General features: G+C 39.0%; 1 protein-coding gene across 19 annotated transcripts in view; it reads left to right on the top strand.

Annotated features, from left to right (window-relative positions):
* LMO7 (LIM domain 7) overlaps positions 1-17,807 on the top strand; it is a 201,600-nt gene that overhangs the window by 169,684 nt on the left and 14,109 nt on the right. For 11 of the 19 annotated variants that reach the window (XM_040487332.1, XM_040487323.1, XM_040487328.1 and 8 more), the window contains 9 exons: positions 7,893-8,007; positions 9,147-9,308; positions 10,087-10,274; positions 11,235-11,295; positions 13,206-13,262; positions 15,179-15,204; positions 15,486-15,590; positions 16,390-16,482; positions 16,888-17,225. In XM_040487332.1, coding sequence (XP_040343266.1) covers positions 7,893-8,007; positions 9,147-9,308; positions 10,087-10,274; positions 11,235-11,295; positions 13,206-13,262; positions 15,179-15,204; positions 15,486-15,590; positions 16,390-16,482; positions 16,888-17,225 — 1,145 coding nt within the window. The remainder of the gene's footprint in view (positions 1-7,892; positions 8,008-9,146; positions 9,309-10,086; positions 10,275-11,234; positions 11,296-13,205; positions 13,263-15,178; positions 15,205-15,485; positions 15,591-16,389; positions 16,483-16,887; positions 17,226-17,807) is intronic. The other 8 variants (XM_040487339.1, XM_040487342.1, XM_040487338.1 and 5 more) reach the window with 3 other exon arrangements.

The following is a 17,807-nucleotide window of genomic DNA, read 5'->3' as shown; positions in this document are numbered from 1 at the left end:
TGTATGAACCCCTTGGCATGGAGGAGCTTGTGTGATTCTTTGACTTGTCAGACATTCTCTGGTGCTTTACCGGAATAGATGTGTTTTCCAAGGCACAGCATCAAGTATATAACTTGGCTTAAGTTATAGTAACGAAATAACTATGTGCAGTAATTGGGCCTGGTATATTTACTACAGAAAAGCTTTACAAGTTTATGTCTTCTTTTGATTTTGGAGTCCTTTGTTCTTGAAAAAATTTGGGAATGCAGGAAAGTATACATGATGAAAGCCACTGGTTGTCCCATCATTTAGAGGTAGTTATTGTTAACATTTAGGCATATGTCTTTGTTGTTCCCATGCATGTTTACAAACATAGATCTAAAAATATTTCTTCAGCTTACAAAAATCATGAGTTGTAAGTTTTTTGCTTCATTTTTAAAGAATGGGAAAGATATCATTAGCATCATAAGTTTGAGTGGATCAGAACAATCGCCTGTGGTATATACTCGGAGAACATAAGGTACTGGTGGGTGAATAATAAAAACAGAAACAAGGTGTCTTTTGTTTTACGGACTTGGGACTTGCGTGTTTGCCTTCACCTTTTCAAATAGCAAACCGAACAGAACAGCCTCATTAATGTATTGTGCATGAGGGGGTAGTCACTCCCTCGGGGTGGCAGCTGCCTAGCTACATCCAGGGATTAAGAACAAGAGGCTAAGTGTGGTGTGGGGTGTGTTCCAGGTTATTGCAGTTCAGAGGAACCTGAATTAACATGGCATGGATCCAGGTTTCATCATTAATGGATTTATGCTCCTTTGTCTCCAAGCTTGAAATGGTATCCTACCAAACAAAATTAGGCTTTCCCAAATAAAGCAGTTGGAACGCTTGAACACATGTATGTGTCATATGGTAACTTACCTGTCTCTGAGTTGCTTGCACTATGAAGAAAGCATCTTGGGTACCGTCACCTGCTCTTGTCACTGAGAAGGAGCTTGCTTGCCTTGGGAATAGGACAGCCAATGACTAATAAGTCAGAGGTGTTTGCAACACCCTTCCAAATGTTTGTCCAAACTCTGTAATTCTAGGTGTTCAGAGAATAGAAAAATCACAGATAATATGTGGGTGAACATCTAGATGTTTTGGTAGCTTTGTAAGTGTTCTTCAGGGCTTCTTTCTCCTTCTTACTCATGCTTTCACTAGTAATGTCCTTTCATTTCTTTGTTCCAGCATCTCCCATGATGTTCTTTTCTATCTTTGTTTCCACTACCCTGATTCTCAGGCCCTTTCGCCATCAGTGCAAATATTTTGTAAATAGTCACGTGTATTTGTACATTCTATGCAAGCCTGATGTTAGATTGACTTGCAGGAGGCCAGGCTGCCCTTGGTAATTTCTCTGCTGCAAAGCCTCCAGTGGCACTCTGTGGTCTGTTCGGTGAAGTTCAAAGCACTCAGGAGAGCGCTGTGGTCCCTCAACACTGGTCCCCAACTCCCTTTATAGTGCTGTAACAGCTGTTTATTGAGTGCTTACCATGTGCCCGACAGGCTTCTCAAGCTATTTCTTAGTCCTCAGTGATCCTTGTATCCCTGTTATGCTGTTGTGGAATTTGAGGCATGGAGTGGTCATGTTCCTTGTCCAAAGCCATACAGGGTAGTAAGCGGTAGAGTCAGGATTTGAAACCAGGCAATCTGACTCACGGTCGCCCGCACCACACTATGTTGTGGAAAAAAGAATTGGAAATAGATGACCTGGCCATACCACACCACTTGCTTTTTCTTGAATACCTAGTATGCTTTCTTAAACACATCACAGATATTCGTTCTTATTGTTCACACATTCTAAAATGCTCATTTTACCCATGTTTGTCTTGGGAAGTCCTCCTGTTCTTTCAAAGCCCAGGAGGGTCACTTCCTTTGTAAATCAGGACCTCTTCTTCCCCTAGTTGGAATTGAACTTTTCACCTTTGAAAGTGTCATTTGCTGAATTCGTCCTTGTTCTAAGTGTTTACCGTTTCTCCTTCACTGGTATTCTTTTGTACCCTCCACAGCCTTTACACATAGTTGGCATTTTTGTATTTACTGACTCGAATTGCAGTCAAGGCCTTGATCACCAGACTGAAGTATGAACTTGGTCCAGCAGGTAATTTAGGTCCTTATAGGTTCTTTCCCATCTCCACTGCCAAGCAGGGATTTCATTCCTCTCCACTCCCTTTTCTCCTGTACTTCTCTTATGGTATTGTTTCTTTTCCTGCCTCTTTTTCTGACCCAGGCTTCCAGGGCAATCCTGAGGGTGACCCTGAAGCAAGGGGAGAGAGTGTGACTCCCAGATTCACTTTGATAACTTTCCCCTTGATTGGTCATCCATAGGGTTTTGTTTCCTGTTCTTTCTTGTCAGAGACCTCTTCTCCCAAACTCCACCCAGATCAACATTTCAGAACCACTGCCCCAGATTTTTTAAAGTTGTACCCAGAAGCCAGATGATACACCTGGAAGGAAGGATGCTTTTTTCATGTTTGCTTCTTAATCAGCAAGCCTGTGATAGTGCCCCTTTAGAGTAGTATCCAGGGCTGACCGTGTCATAGCTGCCTCCCATGCACTGTGCTTACTTGTCACCTTCGCTAGACTCTTCTCTCTGGGAGGGCAGGAAGAAGCCTGTCCTGATCACTGTTAGCACAGTGCCTGGATCTACATTAGTTGAATGCTGACTGAGTTCTATTGGCTTCAGAGCTAAGTACGTGAGCATTAAATAGGATTCTCTTTAGTTGATCTGGAAACTGCTTAACCAGCATTTATACACATATATAACGTTGTTTCCATGGGGAACAGAAAATAATTGTGGCACAGCAGCCATGCACCTCGGTACCTCTTAAACGTTTCACTTAATCCTCCCAATGACTGCAAATTAGGTGATATTATCCCCACTTTTACTGATGAAATACTTGAGATCTGAAAGTTACATAACTTGCTTTGGGTTGGTTAAGTGCTTAGGCCACAAATGTAATTTCTCTGACCCTAATTTTTTTTGAAATATGAGAAGCTCCAATTTGAGAACTGCCTTATGTGAAGTTAAGTCTCCAAATGTTAACTCACGTTAACTTTGTTGTATCTCTAGAATTTTAGAGCCAACAGGGACTGAAATATCTTCTGTTTCATAAAGATGAAGTCATTCTTCAAATTGCTTTTGAGGGAAGCTGTATGGTTATCTGAAATGTAGAATTTCTGAAAGGTAGAGTTTGAAATCTCCCCAATAGGTAGTAAGTAGCTACCAGCAATTTTAAATGGCATACAGTAATAATAATTGGCATATTCTGTGACTGAAATTCTGGTAGCTGTGTAGAAGATGGAGGGAAAGAACGGCAGGGGCAGGATAGCCAATGATAAGCTGGCTGCATTAGTTTGGGCTGTGGTCTCCCCTCTAAATTAAGATGGTAACCTGAAGAGCAATGAAAGAATGGGATGATTCAGGATAGATTTATGGACTGAGGACTTGGGAGCACTTTTTATGAAGGCATGTGTGTGGTGGAGAGTGGGGGCTGTTGTGTGCAGCTGGGGTGGGAAGGGAAGGAGGAGGAGCCCCTGGTGTTGCTAACTTGGGCATCTGGTCAGGTTGTGATGTAACTGACCAAAGTCGAGAAACAAGAGGTGGAAAAGAGTAGGTTCAGGAAGAGGTCGTGAATTTAATTTTGGATATCATGGGCTGAGGCAGTAGCTGAAGACACAGCAGGGAAAGAGGTTAACTCAGGAAAGCTTGTAGTCAGAAAGATGGGAGGCTGGCTAGGGAAGAACAAGAAGTGAACGTAGGAGAGCAGGCAGAAGAGCACACTAGTGAAAGTGAGAGGCGGCCAGACAGATGGAGGACAAGACGGGGGAAATGGGATAGTGGATGACAGAGAAGACCGTTTCTGAAAGCAGGAATCGGTGGTAGTGCCTGGTGGAAGGAGGATCGAAGACAGATTCGGTAGGAAAGAGATAACTTGAAATGAGTTGAGTTAAAGCCATAGAGCTGGAAACACCACCTGCCTCTTGGAATGGAGAAGTGGAGCCAGTAGGTATAGATGTGCCTCTGGCAAAGGAGAGTGGCTCTGGTGCCAGAGTGGTGCCATGATTTGGGGCCACCCACCTACGTTCTCACCCTACTCAGACCCTGAAAAAATGATGCAAAAGAATCATGTGTACAAAAATCAAAGTTGATACATTTCCTCTGTTACTTATGACTATAGAGTGTTTTAATTTTGTCAGTTTCAGTAAGGCTTCCCTTAAGTCAACACATTTATCTAATTGAAAAATTGGGGAGAGGGGCGCCTGGGTGGCTCAGTCGGTTGAGCGGCCAACTTCGGCTCAAGTCATGATCTCGCGGTCTGTGAGTTCGAGCCCCGCGTCGGGCTCTGTGCTGACAGCCCAGAGCCTGGACCCTGTTTCAGATTCTGTGTCTCCCTCTCTCTGACCCTCCCCTGTTCATGCTCTCTGTCTGTCTCAAAAATAAATAAACGTTAAAAAAAAATTAAAAAAATAAATAATAAAAACAATAAAAAATTTAAAAAAAAAAAGAAAAATTGGGGAGAATAGCTTTCTGACCTGTTAGTACGTAAGACTGACCCTATTTTCCGCCACTTCTCATCTTTGGTGAGAGGAAACTCTTAATTAATCAGATATCCTCAAATTAAATGTGGTCATTGCTACTCTAGATAGATCATCATATTGTTGTCTAAAAAGCTCAGCTTTCAGTGTATACTTCTGTTTAAATTGTATCTAATTTGAGGGAAATTATTTTTAGATGGTGACATGTTCATAACCATACTCATATCTTTTCCTGCATAGACAACTGGAACCACTTGACGTGGTTCTTTATCAGTCATCAAGAATCTAGATTTCCCCCAAGAATTTATATTTCTGGTTCTATCTAGTTTAAGCAGTAATAATTCCCTTATCATCATCTTCTGAAGCATGAAAAGCATGGACTGTTTGTGAAATATTCACATGGCATGTGTCTTGCAGAGATAAATAGGGAAGTAGAAATCCTAACTGAAATTACTGCTGAATAGTTTATGCTAAACTATAATTATAGGTATGTTCCCCTGCTAATCTAATTCAAGGACCAAGGATTCCACAGCAATGCCTATGGGACTGCCATAATGGGCAGGCCATGCCACTGAAATTACAGCTTGAAACTGAAATTATAGCTACTTTTATGGATTGGTTTGGGAGGGAAGTGGTCTGCATAAGATTTTCATTTGAAAATAGGGTTTTGCAAAAACAAAAAGCTTGCAAATTAACATCATTATGAGAGAGAAGTTCCTGCTAGAGTCAGGGACAGGCCAGAGGTCGCCTGGTTATTGATAGAAAAACACCTGTAATTGCTCCCGGGGTTCTTTCCTCCTTTGCCTGTATATAGTCCTAAGGACCCACACACTTACAGTCTGTCAGGCTGCTGGCAGCCGCAGTGAGGCTGTTCCCTGTTAACTGTTTCTGAGAGGTGGTTATCTGCCCTTTTATTTAATATGTTCAGGTAGAGGCTTCTTTCCAAGGTAAGAATATCCTTTTGTGAGACCGTTCTTCTTGTCTAATAAAATTGTGAGGCTCTTTCATCTTTAGCTTCAGCTCATTCTCTTTTATCCTATTTTTGGTAGAAAAGGATAATGTTCACTTGCTGTCTCCCACAAAGTATTCTTTTTATGTAGTTTGAGACTATTTATTTGAACTCCATCATATCTTTTATTTTTCAAGATAAAAAACATCAGTTAGTATCTTGAATATCTAATGTATCATTTGTCTCTGTGCCCTTTTATAGCAATAGATTCTGTAGATGGCTGTAAGTCGAATTATTTTTATTTTTTTTTTTGGACGGTTAAGTGTGGTGATGACCGCTTGTTTTCACTGAGTCATCTCTAATGTAAGTGTATGGTAGTTTCGGTTAAGGAGTGGAACTAACCAGTAATTTTTTCTATTCATAGCAGAGCTTTATTCTGGAGATTGGTGTTCATCAGGCTGATTATTAACGTGTTCTCACTACCTACATCTGGGTTCCTGCATTTAAACTGCTTTACAAGCTTTCTGATGAAGACTTTTCTATATCATTAGCTACAGATTTTTAAAAAATAATTCCATACCCAACTCTTGAAGAGTCAATAATTATTTTTCAAGAGCCAGGACCATGCCTCATCCATCTTCATTTCCCAAGAACTAGGCACTGTGCTTTATCCAGAATAGATGTACAGTAAGTGTATGTTGAACAAGTGATAAGTAAATGTTAAAGCACTTCTGTGTCCATAGAATGTAGTAAGTTCTTGGTTCAGTGTCTTCCTTGCCTTCTATTTCAATTCTTATATAATATCATAAATATTATTTATATATAATATATTTATATATATTATATAATAAATATATATAATAAATAAATATATAATAAATATATATTTATATGATATATAATATCATAAATATAAATATTTATAAAAATAAATAAATTTTTCTCAGAATATACTCACATGGATTTTAAACTTGTTTTAGAGATGGAAAAACTTCAGCATAAAGCTTTATGAATTGCCCAATTGGCCCTAGGTTTGGTTTTCACGGCCGCGTTGTACTGGAGAATGTGTAGGTTTTTTTTTTTTTTTTTTTCTGGAAAATTAAGTGGCTTTAGGAGTAACTTTTTCTTTTAGTCTAAGTTCTTAATTATTTGGAATCAAAGACTAAAACTAGTCTGGGAATGGCAAGTTAAAATTCTTAATCTGCTGTTGACCCAAAACGAAACACATAAATTATGAAAGATAACTGAAATGTTCACAGACATTGTATATTTTAAAACTTAAAACATTTGTTTTGGAAATGGCTGTGAGTCTGTGGCCCCGAGAATTTGCTGCCGTGGGGTATGGTGGTGGAGGCTGGCTGTTGTCCGGGAGGCTGTCGTTCTTGGGCTCACTGGCTATTGTTACTTCAAGGAGGTTGTGACTTGTTGCTCAGCGTGTCTCAGCAGGGGCCCTCTTGGCATCTGGCCTGTGGTTCCTCTGAGGTGCCATCGCTCCATGTCCCACAGCTGTGCGGAGGCTCTGCCCTCATCACTGGATCTTCGCGTGGCTGTGGGGCAAACAACACCTTGCCAAAGCTTCAGGCGCTCTTTAGGGGGTGGTGTCAGTCCCACAGGCGCCCCACAGCTAGCTGATTGTGTGTCAATGAACCCCTTGAAATTATGCAGCTATGTTAAATGTCAGAGACACTTTTTCTAGAAGTACGGTGGCATTTTTAAAATGGTTAACAATTTTTTTGGTATTTTCAAAAATGCCATTTTATTAAAATATATGATCTGTAACATTGTATACATTTAAGGTATATAGTTAGTATATTAATTTGACACATTTATATATTGTAATATGATTGCCATTGTAGTGATAATTAGCACCTCAATCATCTTACATAATTTTCTTTTTAGTGGTTGGAATAATTAAGTTATAGTCTCTTAGCGAGTTTGATCATAATACAGTGTTGTCTGTATTCACTGTTCTGTGCATTGCATCTCAAGGGCTCATTTACTGATTGCCAGTTTGTACCCTTAAACAGCACACAGTCTATCTTCTTACTCTTTTCCTATTTGGTTAATAACAAATGGTCTATAAAGTAAACCCAGTTGTATGGTGAGCATGTGCCCAAGACTTATTAATGTCCAACTGATTTAAAGTATTGGTGTGAAGAAAAATATCTATTAATGTGAAGTTTTCCCTTATTTTATCAGAAAAGCTAACTCGCTGATATTTATATAAATGTAGGTTTTACTAAACCCAAGTTAAAAAGATGGATGCTCCTGGTCTATCATGAAATAATTCAAGTGTACCTTGAATATAGCCTCCCTCCTTTCATGGATAGACTTTCCTCCTTGCGGGTGCCAGCAACACCTGATCCCACTGGTTCATATTTGTTTTCAGGATCAGTTCAGTGATATGAGAATCAGCATACACCAGACGCCTGGGAGCGGTCTTGACTTTGGGTTTACAGTAAAATGGGTGTTTTCTGGGATCTTCGTTGCGTCAATTGAAGCAGGTAAATCATTGATTTAGCTCTACTGAACTTTCTTCCCCTTGTTATCCTATGCTGTTCACAACCCCCTCCAGAAATTAGTGTGTTTGCTGTAGGAGGAGAAAATACATGTGAAAAGTGCGGCAGTAAAGCCAGGAGGTGCATCCTCTTCCCCGAGACTTCCCTGAGACTGATGGTGTTTTTTCTCTTTGCCTAATTAATTTGAGTTTTGTGGGGTCTTAGTTTTGTGACCTTTACAGAATTCGTTTGTCAAAATTTTAGGTTTGATATTTGGAAATGCTACCAAACAACACCTCACTGGAAATTCAAAAAGAACTTTCCATGATTGGCTGTGTCTGTGGTGGATATTTAAGTGCTGTATAATAAATTGATGTTTTCTGAGCATCCTAATACATCTGTTGTCCGTGGAGTGTCCTCAGGATGCTTCAGGACTTTTACAAAAGTCCTTCCCCATCTGGGGTTATATCAAGTCAGCCCCAGGCAGTCTTCAGCAAAATATCACCACAAGGCCTAAATTCAAATGAAAGCTACTGTTGTTAAGAGGAGTTCCTCACTTACATGTTTTAGCTATATAAAAGTGCATGCTAACACTGTTTTTTTTTTTTTTCAATTTAAGAAAGTTCTTAAAAAAGACTTTAATTAGATAATGGTAAGTGGCAATTGTAAGCAGTTTTAAGTGGCCTTGCTTTTTTCCTTTTCCTTTTTCTTTTTTAAAAAAAAAATCCATTCCAGGGTACATTTGGTTTTGGAAGCTCAATTCAAGTACGATATATTTCACATTTTTAATTTAAAAATAATTAAAATTTTTTCTTTGTTCCTAGGAAGGTAATAAATTTTATTGAGTAGATGAGCTTATTTCTCCTTTGCATGTTAATGATGATGCTTACTGTGCAGTGAAAAATGCCTTTGCTGCTTTGTATATTGTGGATACCCAAATATTTGATAACGTAAAAAAAAAACCTCATGGATCTACCCTAACTGAAAAATATAAGAGATGGTTAGTTGACATTAAGAAGGCATTTTTTTTTCTTTAAGTAAGCAATTGGTAGAACATGGATTTTGTTGTTGTTGTTGTTGTTGTTGTTGTTTGTTTGCTTAGAATTTTTTATTATTGGTTCCTTAATTGATTTTGCTTTATTTAGGTAGCCCAGCAGAATTTTCTCAGCTACAGGTAGATGATGAAATTATTGCTGTTAACAACACCAAGTTTTCATATAAGGACACAAAAGAGTGGGAGGCGACCATGGCTAATGCTCAAGAAACTGGAAACCTAGTAATGGATATCAGGCGCTATGGAAAGTCTGGTAAGTTGGTTTTACCACCGTCTGGCTTTCTAAATCGGGAACCGGTCTTTGGCAAGCGGTTCTAACAGCTTGCTTCAATAACGTCTTCCTCAGTTTTTAAAAATTTTTTGGCTTCAAGATGTTTTGCGGTTATGCTGTCACAAGTCTTGAATGATACTTCCTTGACTATTCTGTCTGAAGACTTTTCACTAGCAAATTTACTGAATTTACATTATTTATCGACTGATTTACATGCTAGACTGACTTTGAATGCAAATATTAACTGGAAGCTATTGTAATTGCATCTGCATTTGGGAGTCCTATAATAATGCTGAGTATTAAGAATTACGCTATGATTTTGCTTTCTCTACAGCACCATAACTAACTGGTATGAGAGAGAACATGGTAGGTCATTGGTCATGTTGCTGTTGTTCATGCTCAAGGAACTTTCAGTATATATTCTATTATTGTGTTTCTTAGCTGTTGAGGTTAGATGGAGAAGGGCATTAAGCCTCCCCCTACCTGTTAAGGTATGATATCAAAATATGATACTCTATCCTGGCTTACAGAAAGATTCAGCAAATTTGCTAGTCTTTACATTATTAACATCATCTAACCCTTGTGTTTTTGGAAGGTGATCTGTTGGTCAAAACACGGAACTCTTGACTTCTTTCACACGCTACCAGATTTGTTTGTATGTCTTCTACATGTTCATTTTGTATATGTACATTCAGTAACTTTGTTCTTTCCACTCCAACATTTATGTGTACTCATTTCTTGATCACCATGTGCCAATCAGACTGGGGCAGAGACCAACCTTCCCTGCCATTTACACGGCATAAAACCCTCAATCTCACCAGTATGGCTACCAAAATTATAGGTTCACCTGAAACAAAGTGGATTGATACAACTTCTGGAATTTACAACTCAGACAAATCTTCAAATCTGTCAGTAACGACTGATTTCTCGGAAAGCCTCCAGCATTCTGTAAGTATTTTGAGAAGTGGGAGTATTTGTGTAGAGCAAAGTATCTGTAGGAAGTCTGTGTGGGTGGGGGAAAGGATTTATTTGAACCATTTTGATGCTACTTTAAAAACCATTAGTTGAATAAGATAATTTATAGGAATGAGAGTAAAAATGTATTTTTGACAATCCTATGGCATGACTATTAATAGAATAATAGTTACATAATGGTAAAATCAAAAGATCCTGTACTGTTGTTTTACGGGTATTTCTTACCAATCTTCATCATTATGCCCATTCCTCAGATCTTTGTGGATATGAAGTAGTAATAATGTAAAATTATACACTGTAATTTGTCTATGCTTTCTTTAGTCTTTACAGGTAAATTGTACACAATTACTGTACTTATTTTAAAACCTCATGAAGCATATTTAGTTTCTTATGTAGGTGAATTTGATGGTTAGACTTAGATGTGTGGTTAAAAGATATTCAGTGACATTAATTGATGAAAAATAATTACAGTCTAGGCATTTTCCTAAGTATCAGTTAAATTTAAAATTTCAAATAAATGCTTATATCGACTCCCTAGATATAGTTGTTGTTATCTAAGATACTCTTTTAGTCAATAAGGAGTTCCTGCTACATTGTGTAAGAAATGCTTAAATGCTGAAGAATCTTATGTGCTTATGTTGCTTAGTCATAAATACAAGCTAAGTGAACTAATTATTTGGCATATCATGTTTCTTGGAAAAGGAATGACTGAATTTAAAGTCATTCATGCTTATCGATAGATGGTCATTAATCCTTCCACAAATATTAAGGAATAATGAAAATTTTTTTCTATTTATGTAAAAGGCTGTAAGAATACATTAATATCCTGAAAAACTCACCTTATTAAGATATTTTCACTAATGGGATATGCATCATTTAAACCCAAAGTCCAGTTGAGGAAATAGATGCTAACTGTCATTTTATCCTTTCCAGAATACTGAATCCAAGGAAATAAATGGAATTCGTGATGAAAGTAATACTTTTGAATCAAAAGGTAAACATCACCATTGTAACTATAATATAGAAGCGCTAGCATTCAAGTTTTGCTATTATAAAAATTAATGCCAGAATAGAGGCAAAGAAAAACTGATCCCAATGCAAGTTGAAACTAAAAGGTTAGCACGCAGATCCAGTTGCAGCCAGGTGGAAAGGCATTCAGTTCCAGGGTTTGAATAGTTCAGGAACTGCAAACAACGCTTTGGCAGCATGCCCAGCAGCTTTGAGTGCCTGTGTGTCTAAGCCAAATAAGAAAGACTGGTTTCCTGAGGCCATTAGCCTTCTTGCAATGGTATGTTGGCAGAGGGAATCTTCGTTAAATCTGAAACGATGAATGAAGTTTCCTGCTCCCCTTTATTGTGGTGAAAAGGACAAGTTCATAGGCAGCTAGTCTTAGTAGAGCAACGGCAATAACAGTTATTAGCGAAAAGTACCCATTTGTAATGACAAGGCAGGCGTAGTATCTAGGGAGATCTTGTTTTAGGGAGTTAGTTACTGCTCTCTTCCTCCTTCTGTCTGTTCATAAGAAATTGTCACCACATGCTATGTGCTATTCCTTAAGCATACAAAATAAGTAAGAAAGATCTGGTTCACATAGGCAGGGAGAGAGAGACCCAAAGGAGATAAAACTCCTTTTACCATGAAGCTAAGCTCTGGTCGGGCTGGGTCTTCATAGCAGTTTGATGGCTTTGCACCTGCATTTGCCGGTTCATAATGGTCAAAGCCAAACCAAGTTTGTAAATTTCGCTTTATTGATGACTTATTTTGGTGTTAAATTTCTGATGGTTACAAGTGACTGTGTTTTAATTGTCTGATACTGCATTCTTAATCAAAGAAGTTTTGTAAGCAAACCTAACATTTTTTTTAAGTTTATTTATTTTGAGAGACATAGAGAGGGTGTGTGCACACACGTGCAAGCCAGCACGAGTGTGGGAGGGGCAGAAAGGGAGAGAGAATCCCAAGTAGGCTCTGCGCTGCATGGACACGGGGCTCCATGCCACGAACCGTGAGATCATGATCTCAGCCGAAATCGGGAATCAGATGCTTAACCAACAGAACCACCCAGGTGCCCCTTACCTGACTTATTTTTCATTTATGATGTTAAATCCAAGATGCCCAGGTCCTATTCTACCAGTTATTCAGGCAGAGCAAACAGATAATAAGACACTGAACTTGTCATTAGTGACTGGCACTGTATGCTGGCCTGTCATTTGAGGGGTTTGTTAAGAGAAGTAAGCACCAACTAGTGTCAAGTAATAATTTCATTTACATTTTATGAATAAACAGAAGTGTAATAATCATTTGCCATAACCTTGCAACAGATCTGTAGAAGTCAGAATGTATCTTTTCATCCTCTCTCTTTTTTTTTTTTTTTTTTTTACCGGACTGAACTCCATTTACTTGAAGTTAGTGGATGTTACTAGGGCAAAATAGAAGAATATTTTAATTTGGGCATTTGTTTTTATTTCGTCTTTCTCTGGGTATTAATTTATTTTCTTGTCTTCCTCCCCACTATTTTTCAGTTCATTTTTTACTTAATACTGTGAAAACTCTTAGTTGCAAACAATTCTCCTTGGACTTCTAGACTTTGGATTGATTAAACCTAGCAAAACATATTAATGTCCATTTCTCTAAAGCTGTGTGATCTAGCATGGGGCTTCTGTGAAACTATGATGCTATCTGCTAGAATTTATTAATGAAATAATTAGTTCCTCTACTAATCCGAATGTAGTATAGACTTCTAAAAATATGTGTCTCTGTACATTGAAATAATCCATATCTTCTATGGCCATCAGTTTTGTCATTTTGAAACTAGTGCTGCAGACATTAGTCAAATGTTTTCCAGTGGTGAGAGATTAAAATGAATGACATGGTATTGATTTTTTTTTTTTTGTATTTTTCAACTAGCATCTGAACCTATTTCTTTGAAAAACTTAAAAAGGCGATCACAATTTTTTGAACAAGGTAAACTACCAAACTAACAATTCATGCACTTTCATCGACTTGTTCCCATTCTCCACTCTTTCCTAGTCGTCTGTGGTGCTGGGCACTGAGCCTTTCAATTGGCTGTCATGACCAAGCAACATAACCCATTTCCATTCTTTTCCTAGGGTCATCAGGCTTTTCTTACAGTTCATGGGTCTACCTTTGTGGTAATGGGTCTTTGCGTGTCTTTGTATACCTGTGAATTTTTTTTGGTTTTCTAATTAAAAGATTGAGATGCTGTTAAACACACACTTATTTCTTTCCACTGGGTGACAGTAAGAAACGAGGAACTTCACTTACGCCTTACTGCTTCCTACGAATTGCATACTACTAGATTACACCAACATACAATTGTTGAACATTTATAAAAACTCTAATTTTTGATTATGGACCGTGCTCTTAATAAAGAGCAGAGTTGTTTATTAGTATTGGGGTGATGGCTCTGAGTGTTACTAGGAGTGCTCTGTGGATTCTAAAGCAAATCAAATGTAAATTTTGGTTGTACTTCCAACAACGTGCATCTTGAGAATCACTGTGTTGGTGTAGTTGAGCAGCTCTGCCTTATGTGCTATGCGTGTGGCATTTCTTACCCCTGTCACGTCTGTCTAACGCCCTGTCTCACGAATGCATTTCCAGCTGTGCTGTGCTATCCAGAACTTAAAAGTAATAGCCAACATTTGAGATGCAATGGCACGGAGAGTAGTGTGCTGTTGGTGTCTAAATGTTGTTGTTTCTTACTTTTAAGATGATCAAAAATCCTTTACACACTTGTCTTACAGTATACTTCCTGGACTCATGGATTTTTTTTTTTTTTTTTTTTTTTTTTAGATCTGCTAGCCTGCCTTTGGCAAATTAAGGTGTCTTTTTTTGACCATAAATAAGAATAGCTTATCAGCCATGCATGTGCAAGGTCTATTTGTGTCAGTATCCTTCGTGTTTTTGACATTTTTGTTAAATTCCTGTGTTTCTGTGGTAATTTAATTGAAACAGTGTGATACTCCTAGCCCAAACTGGCTAAACTGAAACAATTCCTTTTCTTGCTCTGTTCTAATGTTCACTTACTTTTCTTCAACAGGCTATTTTAGGGAAGAACTTTTTCCTAAGTCTCAAAGCAGCTTTCTTAAAAAAAATGTGCGAGTGAATAAATTTACCAGACAGCTGAGGTTTCAGGAAAATTAAATAAATACTGTATGATAATGCATTTCATGAAACTTGCTTACTTGTTTATAATCCTTGTCCTACATACAGACCCACATTTATGTAGTCCTCCTACGAATAAAAAGAGTGATACTAGGCCCATAGCCTTACACATGAAGTTGAATATCTGTGCTTCAAGTAATAGGAGAGGGAAGGGAAAGATTTCTTGAACATGTTTTTGTGGGGTCTTATTTAAGGAAAGTTGCTTATTAGCAAGGAGACTTGGAAAATGTGATTGGGAGCTGTCACATCGTAATTGAACAGTGGCAAGTAAAATTTTTGATTTGTAGATGTTGTAACACTTGAAATTCTTTTTTTTTCCCCCTATTAGGCTGAGCTATGAGATACTACCAAGTCTATTCATAAAAGAACCCCGAAACCTCTTTAGAACACACCATCAGTTCAGCTGTAGAAACGGGAGCTAGGGTTCACCTTTGGCATCCACAGTTTCTCTCTCTCTCTCTCTCTCTCTCTCTCTCTCTCTCTCTCTCTTTTTAAATGACTTTGACTTTGGGAGGTAAAAAACAAGCAGATGAAATTAAAGAGAAAAACTAAGATACTGCTGTGGTTTAAAAAAAATCGTTGATGTCCCTTAGTATACTGGCATACAAACAGCTGGTAAAACTTTCTGAAAAGAATTATTTCACAGAAATGAAAAAACTTATTGTCTTTTTCCTTTCCCACATGCTGCAATACAGGAAGCTCCGATTCTGTGGTTCCTGATGTAAGTAGTGTTCATTTGTTTTTGGAATAAATAAGGTGACCTTGGTGGGACTGAATTAGCACCGAGTAGCATCGCTTATTTTCAGTTGCATAAGAATTTATCAAGGAGCAGTCTTTCCAAGTTGGAAAGACCTATTTTGAGATGAAAAGCCAAGCCTCCTCTGGTACTGCTTAGGCAAAGGGTGGTATGAATAATTCATGTTAGCGAGAGTGCTTCAGTAGACGACTCAATGATGTCACATGTTCTTCCTTGTTTGCACATCTTCTCTTCTGACTGGTTAGCTTCCAGTTCCAACCCTCAGTGCCCCGAGTCGCTGGGCATGGGATCAAGAGGAGGAGCGGAAGCGGCAGGAGCGGTGGCAGAAGGAGCAGGACCGCCTTCTGCAGGTAGAGCAGAAATATATGGGCTCCCAGGAACTGGTCCCTGTCAACCAGCATCGTGAAGCAAATTAAAACAAACAAACAACAACAAAAAAAAACGTTAAAAGCTAATAACCTCATAATTAACAAATCTTTTGATAGGTAGCCCATCTTGTGTTAATTACATTTCTATTTTGAAACTTTCCCAGCCCTCTTTTTAAATAATTATTTACCCTGTGTATGTTTTAGAATAAGGCACTACAGTTTTGTGGAATTCTTACATGTGGGAAGTGTATGGGTTGTAAGGACTTAACACCCTTTACGCTGTGTGCTTATTCTGTTGCAGAGAAATCCAGTCCCCTTGCTAGCAAGGGGCTCTAATCAATTACAGCTGTGGTAGAGGGTGGCTATAGATTCAATTCTGAGTATCTACTCTTCCCTCAGACTGTGTTTTAATTTGATATAAGCTATTTGTTTAAGTTTATTTATTTCGAAGGGAGAGAGAGAGACAGAGGGAGAATCCCGAGTAGAATCCATGCTGTCAGCGCAGAGCCTGACGTGGGGCTCGATCCCACAAACCATGAGATCATGAGCTGAGCCAAAATCTAGAGTCAGACGCTTACCCGACTGAGCCATCCAGACACCCCAATGTAATAAGCTATTTTGTACTTTAGGGATGGAAGTCCTATTGGTTAAAATAATATCACTGCCTTTAAAGATTGAGATGAATGGTAGAGCTAGAAAAAAATGCTAGTTAAACAGATTCTGTTTAACATCATTAACCTGTCAAGTAACTAATTAACTAACATGCTGTCTCTTCTTATAGGAAAAATATCAACGTGAGCAGGAGAAACTCAGGGAAGAGTGGCAAAGGGCTAAGCAGGAAGCTGAGAGAGAGAATTACAAGTACTTGAATGAGGTAGTGTTGGAGTATGCTGTGTTCTCTGTCTTGGTGAAATTAGCTGAAAAACGGAAGATACTATATTTCACCTGGCTTTGGCCACATATTCACTTAACACAAGCTCTTTGGAAAATACAGTGAGCTTTGATTTGTCAGAATTTTGCTTTGATGTTTCAACCTTTCTCTTAGTTTCTCTAGAGTATCATTAAATAATTGTGTTAATCAACTCTAACTGCATCTTTGTCTTCTTCTGTCTCTGTCACCCATGTGTGGCTTTGTTGGCAGTGAAACTTTTACCATCATTCCAAGTGGAATTCCAGGCCAACTGCTATAAAGTCTCTAAAACTGACTATAGATCTGTCTTTATGACATCATAGAAAGACACAGATTTGGACGGGTTTCTTGTTCTCCCTGGTCACCTAGGAACTGATGGTCCTGAACTCAAACAGCATTTCTCTGACTGCACGGGAGCCTGCCGTTGCCAGCTGGGAAGCCACCTGGGGTGAGGGGTCCAAGTCCTCCGACCGGGAAGGAACCCGAGCAGGAGAAGAGGAGAGGAGCCAGCAGCAAAAGGAGGGTGTGGACGAGGACCAGAGAAAGAAGCTGCAGGAGCAACTAACTCTTGAGAAGGAGAGGACACCGGAGGAGCCACAGTATCAGGAAGGGCAGGAGCAGAAGAGGCATCCGGCGGAGGCCCAGGAGCGCAAGCACCAGGCAGAGAGAGAGAGGGAAACTTCAGTCAGAATATACCAGTATAGAAGGTTTGTCCCACAGCCGAAGGGCACTGTCGTATTTTAAATTGGCTTGGCTTGGTTGTATCCGTTCCCCACTCCAGAGGCACTATGTTGATCCCTACCATCCATTCTCTACACAGGCAGCCCAGTGGAAACCCTTTACATTGTATACCTGATCCTGTCACCTTACTTCCCTGCTTACATCTATTCAGATGGCTCTCTATTGTGTTAGACCACCCAAGTCCTTGCAGTAACCTAGAAGGCTTGCACGAGCTGGGTCTTGACCCTGTGGTCTACCTAGCTTCCTACTACTCTTCCCCTCACTCTGTCTGTTCCAGACACACTGGCCTCCTTTTCCTTTCTTGAAACTCTCCGATGCATCCTGCCCCAGGACTTCTGCATTTCTCAGTCCCTGTGCTTGGAGACGTCTTCCCTCACATATTTGTTTGTCTTACTCATTTTCTTTAAGTCTCTGCTCAAATGTCACCTTCTCAGACTTTCCGGAATACCTCATCTAAAATATGTGTCTTTTCCCCACCCCTTTTCCCGACATACCATGCTTTATGTTAAGTGTTTGTGGCCTTCCTGCCCACTGAAACATAAGAATTA

This window comes from Herpailurus yagouaroundi, unplaced genomic scaffold (assembly GCF_014898765.1).
Source record: "Herpailurus yagouaroundi ecotype Mexico unplaced genomic scaffold, PumYag 164, whole genome shotgun sequence".
In the NCBI taxonomy this organism is placed as follows: domain Eukaryota; kingdom Metazoa; phylum Chordata; class Mammalia; order Carnivora; family Felidae; genus Herpailurus; species Herpailurus yagouaroundi.
The sequence above is the reverse complement of the archived record's forward strand: the minus strand, read 5'-3'. Positions and strand labels throughout refer to the sequence as shown.